Consider the following 14,172-nt stretch of genomic DNA (forward strand, 5'->3'; position numbering starts at 1 on the left):
AGTTACTTTATTTAATAGGTTAGTTACAACTACTTTTTAAAATAGTGAAGTACATGAATTAATTGTGCTGAGCCAACAAAAAAGTTAGGTTGACGTGGTTTAGCCTAAAAGATTACCCTTATCATATGAAAATGAACATAATAGTAATTATTCAGGAAATAAATCATTTTTAAACAGTATTATATTCAGCAATTTAATTAGGTTGTTTTAACATAAAGTATTCTAGTAAATTTTAAAGTGTTGCATTTTATGCTAAAACTACATGTTTTAAAACTATTCAACCACAAAACATCATTTTATTTAGTAGAAGCTACATGTTAGACTAAGGAGAAGGTAACAGACACCCAGTTTGCTTTTTTTGAGTGTACACTGAAAGTATTTAAATGTTAAATTCACAGAGGAATGCACACAACCACTAACTTTATTATATGGAGATAGTAAGTGCAGTTATAGTGCCGTTACAGTCACTTTCCAGCTGGAAAGACACATCAAAACTTTTTTTAAAGTAAGCAAAATAAGAATATCACACCTGGGACTGGACAAACAATACTAATTTCTAAACTTATGTTTGATAAGCCAAATAGTTTTTCAGTGAAATTAATTTATACATGAACAGTTAGTAAAGTATTGACGTTAATATACATGTTGCTGCTGATCAGTAAGACCTCTGAAACACCCACTCATGCTATTTCTACTTTCTTTTAGTTTATACTCCAGCTGCCCTTACAAAGTCTGTACTGTTGCATGCAGTATGCAGCCAACTGGGACATACTATCATCATAATATCATAACATAGCGCTTTGAATTTGACTATCCACTGTGCAAAGCATTGTGGGTGAATACAGGGAAATTTAGACGGACAAAAAATAGACAAAGAATGTGTTTTTTTTAACATAGGTAGGAACCTAAAATACAAATATGAATCTGAAAATGAGCACAATATGTCCCCTTTAAGTTCAACAGGTGGCCTGAACAAAGTTTGTATTTGATTGTATTCCTCAAACAAATAATAATAATAAATAATAATAATACATTAAATTTATATAGCGCTTTTAAAGGTACTCAAAGTTGCTTAACATGACAGGAAATTAGACACACACAAAAACAAAATACAGAAGAAAACAACTAAACAGAGATGAGAGATTATGAGTTCTGGGTAAGTAGTAGGCTTGGTTAAAAAACAACAACATATTAAGCAGGTGAGCTTAGACTATCCTAGCAGTCATAAAGGAATGTTTTTTTGACTAATGTCCCTCCATAAAACTGCATTCAGACACATCCGCTATCCATCAAAGGTTGGTTTGTAGAAGGAGAAGGTGGTTTTCTCCTACTAATATCAGGGCTTAAATGTGTTCAAAGGGAAAACGCCATCCGTCTTTCCAGTGTAAATACACTAAATGTACACTCAAACATGAAGCATAATAATGTCAATATCACAGCAGTCAGGTAACTAAACCATGTCAGTTCACAGCACTTATAACCTCTGCACTTAGTAACAGCCATACATCCATTAAAACTCAGATTTTATTGCCATAAACACAGCAGCCTCTGTACATTTTGGAGCAAATTACCTCCTGTACAAAAGGAGTTTCAGCATAAAAGCATTGAAATGATTGAGATGGTGATGGGTTTCCCATCTGCCATGAACAACATGATGTAAATTGTGTCCTGAAGGAATGTCTGTACTGCTTAGACATGTTGCTGGGATTGTATATTAGGGGATGTCCTGACTCTGGTGGGCATGTCACTGCAACATTTAACACAAAATCAGTGTGACTTGACTCCTTTAATGCTGCCACAGAGGGTTTAGCTCAGGAGCTTTAAATGAAGGCTTTGTTGTGATTTTTTTTGGTGCTCAAAACCTCCGTCCAAAATAAATATAACATGCTGAACTCCATGGGCAATTGTGGGAAGTATGTCTATGATATCAATGATTATAAACTTATGATCAGTGCAATGGATGTTTGCAATAAATTGCCAAATGCAATTTAAATTAAATGTAATTTGTGGATTTGTGAACAATTTTGTCCAGATTGTTATGGCTGTGTTGAATGCTGAAAAATTCAAATTAGTTGATGCATTTTTCGATGTGATTATGCTATGATTATGAAAAAGTTCCATGTTATTGTGCTTAAAATGTGGGGTTGATTACCTACATGTCAAAACAATACCTCATCATTACCTTAACAACAAAACCAAAAAAGAATGAAAATAAAGGAGAGAAAAAAGTAATTTATAATACAGGGAAAGTACAAAAACAACACAGGAGTTACTTCTGTTCTACAAGATAAGCAACTTTTTCTAAATCTTGCATTGATCCTAATTATATGTTTCGAGCGCCCCCTGTTGGCAAGATCAAACTAAAACATTTCCAAGTGTATTGTGATTACCGGAATATACGTCATTCAGTTTTTCAAAATAAATGTATCGGAGTGTTTGGCGGTATTAGAAATACTGTCACTGTGTTTTGTTGTTTTGTGGCTCCTATTCCAGCACACACGTGTTAAATTGACTCCACTATAATACTAGAATGTGTTGTGATATTGTTTTTAAACGCTGTGCGGACATGTATAGTTTCATTTAAAATGTATACTATATTATATCATATATTATCATTAATATATGATATGATATGATATATAATATAATAATGTGGAGGTGAATTATGTGTAAAGGGTTGTTTAGACCAGCTGTTCTCAACCTTGGGGTCGGGACCCCAATTGGGGTCGCGAGATGATTTCTGGGGGTCGCCAAATCAATTTGAAAGTCAGCTCTGTCTCCACAGTGTTAAAATGTTAATGTGTTTTCGTCTTTTTTTGGTCATTTTGTGTTCTTTTTAGTCATTTTGTGTCTTGTTTTTGTCATTTTGTGGTCAATTTGTGTCTTTTTTGGTCATTTTGTTTCCTTTTTGGTCAATTTGTGTCTTTTTTTTGGTCATTTTATGTCTTTTTTGCTCAATTTGTTTCCTTTTTGGTCATTTTGTGTCTTTTTTTGGTCTTTGTGTCCTTTTTTGTTCATTTTGTGTCTTTTTTTGTTCATTTTGTGTCTTTTCTGGTCATTTTGTGTCTTTTTTGGTCATTTGTTTACTCTTTTTGGTCATTTTGTTTCTTTTTTGGGTGATCTGAGATTCTGTTCAGTGAGCGGGGGTCACGGACAACATGCATGTTAAATTGGGGGTCGCGACTCAAAAAAGGTTGAGAACTACTGGTTTAGACAGAAGTTGTGTTCACTGTGTGCTGAATACTGCTTTCCCGATCATGTCATGTTTACTCTGAAAGGACCGGACCGGAAGTCGTAGTGTTGTAGCCGTTTGCGGAATACGCGCGAGGGAAATTGAGTCGCTAACGTGTGAAGAAAGCAACAAAGTAGATAAAGTTACGAAGTACTTTTGTTTCGTGTTGAAGTTTTCTTTTCTTGTAACAGGACGCATTTTGGGCATTTAAGATAGCCGACTCTCACATTAGCATGCTTTAACTTCAAACTGTAAGCGCATGTATGTTTACGTTTCCACTATTCACTATATTAAGCAGGCTAATGTTGCTAGCCCGCTAGCCAAGCATATCGAACTTCACTGTCAGCTGAAAATAACCCTCGACGTTTAACGCTAAAGCTAAGTTGTACTTTAAAATAAGCTTTTTTTAAATTTGCGGCTTTGTTGTCGCATCTTAAAGATAAAGCGTTATAGTGACTGCTGTTGGGAATGTCACCTCCTCTAACGACAAACTACCGCAGGAGTCATGAAGGGTCACAATTCATATCAGACAGCGACTCAGAGGAAGTCGAGGTATGATGACGTTTATTTTCTCACACTCACACAAGTGTTTTCTACATTTTCTTCATAACAGAAGAAGAGGCAAACGTGCCTTTATCATATGAAAATAAAGCTGCATGGCTGTTTTGAAGCTGTAACTATTACTACTATTACTATTATTACTATATACTGTAATATACTACTATTATCCCTCCTGTCGTCCTTCCGGGTCAAATGGACCCAATCTGTTTTGACTATTCCTTCTTTCCTCCCTCCTCCTGCCTTCCTCTCTTCTTTCCTCCTTCCTTCCTTCTTTCCTTCCTCCTCTATCCTCCTTCCTTCTTTCCTTCCTCCTCTATCCTTTCTTTCTTTCCTTCCTTTCCTCCTTCTTCCCTTCTTTTCTTTCCTCCTTCAGCTATCTCCTTTACTTTCTCTCTTCTTTCCTTCCTCCTGATTTCCTCTCCTTTCCTCCTTCCTTCCTTCCTTCTTTCATCCCTCCCGCCTCCATTCCTTCCTCTATCCTCCCCCCCTTTCCTTCCCCTCTTTCTTTCTTTCTTTCCTTCCTCCTTCCTTTCTGCCCTCTTTCCTTCCTGCCTCCCTCCTTTTCTCCCTCCTTCCTTCTTTATTTTTTCCTTCCTTTCTTCTCCTCCTCCCCTTTCTTTCCTCCATCCTCCTTCCTTTCTCTCTCCTTTCCATTCTTTCTCCTTTTCCTCCTCTCTTCTTTCCTTCCTCCATCCTTCTTTCTTTCCTTCCTTCTTTCCTCCATCCTTTTTTTACTTCCCTTTGCGTCCTTCCCTCTTCTTCCTTCCTTGACCCGAGGACAACAGGAGGGTTATTATTATACCGGCCTTACAGGCCTTATTTATTATTATTATTATTATATATTTTATTACTTTACTTGTAATTACTCTATTTATATTTTTTCATTTTACTTTTATATTGTTTATTATCTACTATTACATATTATATTATATTATATATATATATATTATATACTGTACTATTATTATTATTATATACCATCTAGTCACTATAGCATTGTTGCCATCATATCACCAGTTTAATTATTACCATCATCTTGCCAACCATCCTACCAACTGATGATGTTCTTTTCTTAACTTCTTAAGTGTCCTTGTTCTGATCTAATCAGAATCTATTCTGATCTGTGTTTTTTCTATTGTTGTTTTTATTTATGCTACCTCAGTATTTTATTCTATTGTATTTTATTGTACTTGAATACCGGACTGCTGTGACAACCGAATTTCCCTTCGGGGATGAATAAAGTAATCTATCTATCTATCTATCTATCTATCTATCTATCTATCTATCTATCTAACCTGCGACCGTGGTTTGTTTACTTTCCCACAGCCAAAGCTTCCTCTCAATCAGTTCTATCCATATATCCGCTGTGCTCTCTGCTGCGGCTTCCTCATCGACGCCACCACCATCACAGAGTGCCTGCACACATGTGAGTTAACTGCTTTAACCCTTTGGTGTTTGGGGCTATTTTGTTAGTTTTTGACTCTTATTTTTTTTTTCATTCTGCCTGTATATGCAACTTAAATAATTATTACCATGCCATACTGGTATCATCTTTTTCATCTCACCTCATTATTATTTTGTCATTTTGACTTACTGGATCAACATTTTGAAACACAAAAAAACACACACAAAATTAAAAAAAAAAAAAACAACACAAAAACACACACAAAATACAACACCAAAAGTTAAAAAAAAACACAAAAAAGAAAAAATTACAAAAAATACCCAAATATCACACAACAAACCAGTAAACACAAAATATTGCAATTAAAATTTAAAAACGCACACTGCAAAATTTGAAAAATCTCTGCAAAAAAAGTAAAATCATGTTACACTTGGTCTTGGTGATTTTTGCTCTGCTGAAAAAGAGTTGACGCACTAAATTGGACATGGAAACTTCTGGAAAAGCTGACAGCAGAGCTCAATGCTGCTTCGTTTTTACGTCATGACATCATGAAGAAGTCGTGCTCCGGCGCTTTCTTGGACTCCAGAGGGAGTCCCCAGAGTACCTTGAGAGGATTTAAGGAATTCCACATAATCTGAGTGGTTAATCTACTAGTATTCTTTTTTTCATCACTGAGTGCATAGTAGTGGTCGACCGATATGGGTTTTTTAAGGCCGATACCGATTATTTTGACATCAGTCTTAACCGATCCCCGATATGTGCTGCCGATTTTTTTGGGCCGAATCATGAAGCTGATATTGCCTTTTCTCCCTCCATTTACATAATAAAAATGACACAATGATAACAAATGTTACACAAGTCTCAATTTAAACAAAAAAAGAAACATTTATTAACAAAACAAACAAAACATATTAACAGTTTGATAGCAAACAATGTGTATGTTGTTATAGGCCTCGAGGTGGTGGCGCCTCAGATGAGTCCACATATTTGATGTGTTTCTTTTCATATAAAGTTATAATGTCTCGAATAATATGTATATCAGCCTTGATAGTATGTATCAGTCTGGCTATGTGACATACAAAATTTCCTGGCGGTGTCTTACATTGTAATGTTTTTTATTATCTTTTCCAAGTTTGCAAAAGCTGCATCGTGAAGCACTTTTTCTACAGCAACAGGTGTCCCACATGCAGCATTGTAGTCCACCAGACACAACCGCTTTACAACATCAGGTATGTTCAGTTTAGACGTATTAGCTGGTTTAACCATCTTTTATGAACCTCATTAATTAATATATGGTTGTTGAAAAGTAATTTTAATTGTGGGGGGTAAACATGACATACTTTTTCTGAAACTTGGAATGTAACTTTGGAAATTCCCAGAATTTTGCAACCCTAGTTAGTATATTGTAAAAGACCCTTAAGATTCTTAGGATTGGTAAACTGCTATCACTCAGCTCTGTGACGAAGCAGTCAGTGTTCAGGTTTAAACGCTTTTCCTCTGTTTTCCTGCAGGCCTGACAGACAGCTGCAAGATATTGTTTACAAAATGGTTCCTTACCTAGAGGAGTGTAAGTTCATATACAGTCTGTCATGTTTAGTTTAACATAATTCATGCACATTATCTGTTTGAATTCTAATGTGAAGTATTTCTTTTTGTGTTTGTTTTGTACTCCAGTGGAAAGAGAACAAATGACTAACTTCTACAAAGAGAGAGGGATGCAGGTGCCAAAACCAGGTAATAGTTTAGCCATAAAACTTAAAGTAAAAAACACTTAACAAAAAAAAAAAAACAACAAACATGGAGTTTCTTAGAGACCTGAATGATGCTGCTAGGAGGGAAAGAAATGACTGGATCATCCCACAACATTCAGTTTTCCTTTTTTTATATCCAGAATGTGTTCAGGATTTTAACTTGTGTTTTCATTTTGCATTTAAATAAGTATTAAGGAACTCAAGGCCCCAAAAATGCAGACTTTCAGCAAAACATTATCAAAAACTTAAGAGTTTGTCCCTGAGGAATTCTGTGTTTTCTCCTTTTTGCTTTGCAGTGGTCGTTTCCCCTCCAGGTCCTGTTGTGTTACGAAGGCAGAAAAAAGATCCTACTCCCCAGTCTGTGTTCACCATTCCTCCTGAGCTCGATGTCTCTCTGCTGCTCGAGTTTGTTGGGTAAGGATTTGATGCTAATGCTGAGTAGTTCTTTGTCCAGCATTATTTACAACTTATATTGGTTATAAAAGGAACTCGGTAACACTTTCTATGAAGACTACATCTATAGTGCATTATGAGCGCATTCATAGTGAATTATAATACTCATTATAATCAATCATAATGCATTATGACTGCACTCATAAACACATATAAAGCTTCATGATGCACTATATCAAGAGTTATAAATATAGCTTATAATGACTTATAAATCCAAGTGTCTTATGAGTGCTCTTGACTGGTTATAAACTACAGGCTGACTGATGAGGCTTATAATACATTACAACTACTCATACCCCTCTATACACACACCTCAACAATCAATTGTTATAAGGACTCATAGGATGCCATAAGTATAAATAAATGATCAATGTATGCTTTAAGTAAAGTGAGGTTCATAAAGACGCATCTATAATGCAGTATAGCTAATCATGATGTTTCATTGTTGGCGTTAAGTAAAGTGTAACACATTTTCATGCATTATAGATCCAGTCAAGAGCACTCATAAGACAATTGGATTTATAAGTCATTATAAGCTATATTTATAACTGTTGATATAGTGCATCATGAAGCTTTATATGTGTTTATGAATGCAGTCATAATGCATTATGATTGATTATAATGAGCATTATAATTCACTATGAATGCGCTCATAATGCACTATAGATGTAGTCTTCATAGAAAGTGTTACCAGGAACTCTTATATACAGATATCAGTGAAAGGCCATAAAGAAAGAAAATCTAGTTTGTAATTGTCAATCCCTCTTAATTAATTGAGACTAACGGTTTCTCATTTGCTCAACATATCAGGGCATTTTCATCTCATTAGTTAGATACTAAGACATATAATACTTTTATAGTTAATTACACGCTTATTGTGAGGTAGATAGGGAGAATGTTCAGTCTCTGTTGGGTTCAGGAAGTCAAACAGCACAGCATTTGTCTTCTTTTCTGTTCTTATTTCTCAGCATGATGTTGAAAAGAACATTGCTCTCTTTGAAAGGAGAACAGCCAACAGGTTCTATTTTTTGTCTGTTTCCTAGTAACAGTATTCTAACCAAGTGTAACCAACACATATTTCCACAACATTGGACTTATCAAAGCTGCTGCAAGCAAAGATGTAACTTATAACAATAACGATGGCTCTGCTTCCAGTAAACCACGTCAGTGAATCAGCATGCACAAAACCAGGATCCTGCCACATGAAGCCCTAATGTTTTAATCCTATCTGCATTTCCAGCTGTGACATGTTTTGGAAAAAAGAGGAAAAAAGGGCCTAGTGCCAGCCAGGCCTGTTGTGTATTCTATATCCCATTTAGAAACAAAACTACAAACTCACAAGATGAGTGTAAAGTAGCAGAACCTTCACAGCCAGGGTGAAACAAAAAACCTACAGGTTAATTGCTGTTGATTTATCTTGTGTCCCATGTTCAAATCATTCTCCAATTAGTAATTATAGCTACCACTGCTGTACTCTAACCTCTCATTGCCAGAGACAATAAAAAGAAGAGGTAACAAGCTCTAGCTCAGATGATAGGGGCTTTGCTTTTGCTCTGTAGAAATAAATATAAAGTTTATGGTGTGTTCTGCTTTTTGATCAAATTGGAACCCAGTTTGTATTAACCCATTGAAGCCTGGAAAGCAGATACATTGTTTTGTAGTATTTGTATAAGCTCTCAAATACTTCTTGAATTTAATTTCTATCTGCTACAGAGGCTGAAAAATCTATTATTTAGTAGGAAGAGTTGACACTTCTGTTGAATTTACAGAAAAACTTCAGGTTTTATAGGCTTATTTTAAAATCGCCCAGAGGTTTTACAGGCGTTTTAGGCGTCAATGGGTTAATAAATGCAATGACCCTGCAGTTACCTAGACCTGCCACTAGATGGTTCCATTTTCTTTAATTGACTGCTTACTTTGGACCACAAAGTTGTCCTTTCTGTAAATTCACTCTTGACTGTTTCATTTTTAGGGCTGAGGAGGGCATCAATGACTACAAGGTAACATCCTTAAATATTTATAACTGGTATTATAAATATTATCAGATTATAATTGTGTACTGTAACAGAAACTATAAAGACAAGATTAAGTAAGGTTGTACTAAATGCTGCTGATCCATTAGAACATACCAATGCTCTGCACTTTATATATTTATATAATTACAGTATTGATTTAATGCATACAATGGCACTAAGTTGATGGTACAGTGAATGAATGACATGAATATACTAAGTGCTGAGAGAATGAGAATGTATCTTTTCTATTGACTATTTATTGAGATGAGATGATAAGAATGTATCTTGTTATTTACTATTTATTATGCATTGTGCATTGAATTTCGAGGTATTTCTGTGCAATGACAAATAAAAATCTAATCTAATCTAATCTAATACCTGATCAAGCCATCCTGGCCTGTTAGATATACAGGAATGATTTTGTCTCATTGCATTATTCATTCATTTTAAAAGGCATATGTCCAATTCAATACTGTGTTCCCTTTAGTTTTTGATGATTAATTCAGTATACTCCACCTGTCCCGGTTTAGCCATTAGAGAGGCGGTACGTTCGCGTGTCAGGCGAGGCCACCATCCGCCACGTGGAGCTCTTCATCAGGAGGAAGATGGAGCTGAGCTCAACCTGTCAGGTGAGTCCGTCAGGCTTACAGCTAATGAGTTCACAAAGTGACATGACCACTGTCTTGATCCTGATTGTTGCTTTAGACAGACTTGGAAGCAGGACAGCAGAGGACGTCTGCTGCATAATGTAGGCATGCTCAGTGAACAGTTGGGTGAAATGTCAGATATGGCCCTGTTTTATTTCCTGGTGTTGGTGAATATCAACTCTACAGAAGATTATCAATTTAATGAATTTGCTACCAGGATTGGTACAACCTGGCTATTTCAATCCAAAGGGGCATGTCAGGGTGTGCTGTATGTGACCGTTGTCTAGTGTATAACTGCTGCATGACATAACTAGTGTATAACTGCTACATGATATAACTAGTGTGTGCTGCATGTAAATGTGTTTGTTGTTTTACAATAGATTCAACAATTTGTAATAGTTATAGAATTACAGGTTACATACATATATGCATAAAAGATGATTGTAAGCAGGTCATAATACATTGCATGGGATCAGCAGTGTTATGTATAAGTCGCATGTCTTAAGTGATGGTGTCTTTTCATCCCTACTAGTCAGGCGCCTTATTTTGTGTAATTGGAAATCGGTAAGGCCTCCCACGCACAGGCGCTGGGTTGGGGATGTAATGGCGCATTTGAAACTTGAGAAGTTAAAACACTCAATCAGGGGATCAACCCAGAGGTTTTACAATGTTTGGCAGCCATTTTTGAATTACTTCAATTTGGAATTCCCGGCTAGGGACACTGAGACTACTACTTAATTGACTCACAATCTCTGTAATGGGTTAGAATTTGTACTCTTTACTTTTATTATTTATTTATTTTTGTTTTGTTATTGTTGTTTTTATTATTGTTATTATTATCATTATAATACATTTTCTTTTTTATACGTATATGTTTATGTTATTGTTATGGCTTTATTTTCCATATATTTGTGACTGCTGTTTGCGGTCTTGTTGATTGTGTTGTATGTGTTTTCAGCATAAAAAGCCAATAAAAATATTTGAATAAGTTAAGTGATGGTGTGAGATAGGGTCCTGTTAAAGTAAGAATAGCAGACAACACTCAAGTTTCCTTGTTTGCCAAGAAAGTGTAGCAGTACTGGACAAGCTGCAGGTCAACTTTGTAATTTAAAAAGAAATATAAAATGCACAACTGTGTTAAAGAGAGAGGTGCAGCTTGCGTATGCACAGAAAAAAAAGATGATTATTTGATGTAAATCTGCAGTTTATCAGTGAAATGTATGAACTACACTGTAGACTGTATGCAATGAGGACTGAACATGTTTCGCCTGGGGAGAGGAAACCACCGTGTGCACCAGCAGAGCCCAACATAGAACGGTCAAAACTCAGCAGGGTGCCTTCATCTAAAGGATAACAGACACTCCTGAAAAACAGCCTTAATCTGATTATAATTACATAATTAGTCCAATGATAACACGTCTGTCTCAGGGTAGACATGCTGTAAAAGACGGCTCATATTAGTGTTACAATCAGAAGCGTTGTCCTTTCCTCAGAGGGACAGACGGACAGAAGTCTTTAAGTGTGGTCAGTTTGGCAGAGTATTCAGGTGTTGGTGTATTTTGTGTTTAGTAACACGTGGATGAGGATTAGCAGCTTATGCTGATTTCCTGGCCTTGGGGAAGCACCCTGGGCTGTCTGGACAAACTTGGAGAGGACACAGAAAGACTGTTGAAAGGTCACCCTCCATTGACACAAGGGTCACAACAGTTCAAGTGGTACATACATACATAATCTGAGAGCTTGGAACATGATTCATTTGAGATGCAGTTCAGCACTGTGTGTAAAGTTGCTCTAGTCATGAATCTGTAATAAACATTGTGTTTTGGTTTTGGCACCTATTCACATTTGAGAGTGTATAAGGACTTAGAACATTCTGCTGGGAGCATATGAGGACTGCTCACGTGTCTCTCATACTTGCAGTAATTTGGGGTGTATACCATTTGTTAAGTTTGGTACAAATGGTGTTTTTCTGCAATTGGATGGCGAAAACTTCTGTTCTGGAAACTGCTGAGAAATGTCTTTAATAGTTTAGTATATCTAGGAAAGCCATCCATCCTCTGAATGCTCTAGGTCATTCAATGATGAATGAACGTTAATGCGGTTATCTGTGGGATTTAAACAGCCGTCTATGCAGAAAACTATTCACTAAACGGGACAAAAATAGGCTTGATGTGTAAAAAATGTGACTTTAGGTTGTCTAGTTCAGCTGTTCTCAACCTTGTTTGGGGTCGCGAGTTGATTTCTGGGGGTCGCCAAATCATTTTAGAAGTCAGCTCTGTCTCCACTGTGTTAAAGTGTTCATGTGTTAATGTGTTTGTCTTTTTGGTCATTTAATGTCTTTTTTTCAGTCATTTCGTGTCTTTTTTGGTTATTTTGTGTCTTTTATGGTCATTTTGTGTCTTTTTTTGGTCATTTTGTGTCTTTTATGGTCATTTTGTGTCTTTTTTTGATCATTTTGTGGTCAATTTCTTTCTTTTTTGGTCATTTTGTTTCCTTTTTTTGGTCATTTTGTTTCTTTTTTGGGTCATTTTGTGCTTCATTATTTGTCCAAAATTCATCCTATCAACTGAGTTTGTATGATCTGAACTGTGAGATTCTGTTCAGTGAGTGGGGGTCACGGACAACATGCATGTTAGATTGGGGGTCGCGACTCAAAAAGGTTGAGAACTACTGGTCTAGTTTGATATGATCTTGAAGAAAGTAATGCTGGTTAAGCTCGTCGACAGCCCTGCAGGACTGACCTGAATGCCTTGAAACTCACACAGGGATCTCTCGAGGCCTCATAGGACTTGTGGTCTGGTCCATCTGTCTGATTGAATCTGTGTTGTCTTTGTGTGTTGCCTGCAGGTGGATGTGGTTTGTGGAGATCACCTCCTAGATCACTACCAGTCACTCAAAGACATACAGAGCTCTGTGGGCGAAGAAGCACTACAGGTAAGCTCCACAAAACACACAATAATGGACTTTTTGGGAAAGGCCATGAATACTTTTGAATAATCATTTTGGTGTTTCCATTTTTTTTTATAGGACGGTCTGTTGGTGCTGCACTTTGGACTGGTCTTGCCCTCCCAGTCCTGAGCAAAAGAGGTGGCTCTTGTTAATTCCAGAGGGGACAAACTACAACTTTGGACTTTGTTTTTTGCTTCTACATTGGCATTACAAGTACTCTACAACTATTGTGTTTTTTGTTGTTGGGTCGGTCACAATCTCCAACTTGAATGTAATAACAAAGTTTAGCAGGTGGCTCAAAGTCCGAGTCCTCTACCCATGGACTTTTTCATCAAAATGTGAACTTCTTCTGTTCTCTTCTGTTTACACTGTAGCATCAAATTTAAATCTTTGATCTTGTATTCAGGACCACCGATGTATCCATTAACTGGATACAGGTGACATACATTGATTTACTGAAGTGACAGCATGTAAAATTAATTTCACCTGATGAATGGAAACTACAAATTCCTATTCCTGCTGCCAAGGTGTCTTTTTTTGTTCATTGTGCTTCTAATGCACAAGAATGTAACTGCTGCTGTAGCTAAAACTGGACTGAACCACTGTCGGTGGGTCTGAAACTTTTTAACAATGTCTGGAAAGACAATCCAGTGTCTGAAAAAACAACTGTAGTTTACTTATTGTTTGGGAAACCAGGGACCTTAATTCTTTCTATTTATGATCTCAAGGGCTGAGTGGATTTCTGTGGAAGCACATATTACAATATTATATGAAATAAGAATTCCTTTAAGACAATATGATAAAAAAAACATTCTCAAAACATACTTACTCCTTATTTTGAGAATGTTTCTCGGTATATATATTTTTCCATCATATTGGCAGAAGCAATTCCCATAAAAACTCTGATATTTGATTTCAAGGATGTGAAACAATATGACTACCACTACCAAAGGTTTGTGTGTGTGTTTATATGGAGTTTAGCTCTCCTCTCTCTGTGTATAGGTTTCTTCTTGTTGATTTACATTTTTAATTTAAGAGCTTTTGTATGCATCGCCTGCTGATATAAATCGGTGGGTTTGTCTTAATTGAACCTTTTTCTCAGTACAATGTAACAGAGCACAAAAGCAGCTATTTAAAGGGAGTTTGTATAGTCTTTGAT

The 14,172-nt window shown here is 36.3% G+C and overlaps 1 protein-coding gene across 1 annotated transcript; it reads left to right on the forward strand.

The window, feature by feature from the left end:
• The first annotated feature begins 3,256 nt into the window (after positions 1 to 3,256).
• pcgf6 (polycomb group ring finger 6) lies at positions 3,257 to 13,339 on the forward strand. The gene is made up of 10 exons (XM_059358749.1): positions 3,257 to 3,784; positions 5,120 to 5,219; positions 6,331 to 6,427; positions 6,710 to 6,765; positions 6,873 to 6,932; positions 7,246 to 7,363; positions 9,375 to 9,402; positions 9,948 to 10,046; positions 12,912 to 12,998; positions 13,092 to 13,339. Exons 1-10 carry the CDS (start codon positions 3,701 to 3,703, stop codon positions 13,140 to 13,142), a joined length of 780 nt encoding a protein of 259 aa, XP_059214732.1. The 5' UTR covers positions 3,257 to 3,700; the 3' UTR covers positions 13,143 to 13,339.
• Positions 13,340 to 14,172: the final 833 nt, after the last annotated feature.

Source organism: Centropristis striata, chromosome 20, assembly GCF_030273125.1.
Source record: "Centropristis striata isolate RG_2023a ecotype Rhode Island chromosome 20, C.striata_1.0, whole genome shotgun sequence".
Classification (NCBI taxonomy): domain Eukaryota; kingdom Metazoa; phylum Chordata; class Actinopteri; order Perciformes; family Serranidae; genus Centropristis; species Centropristis striata.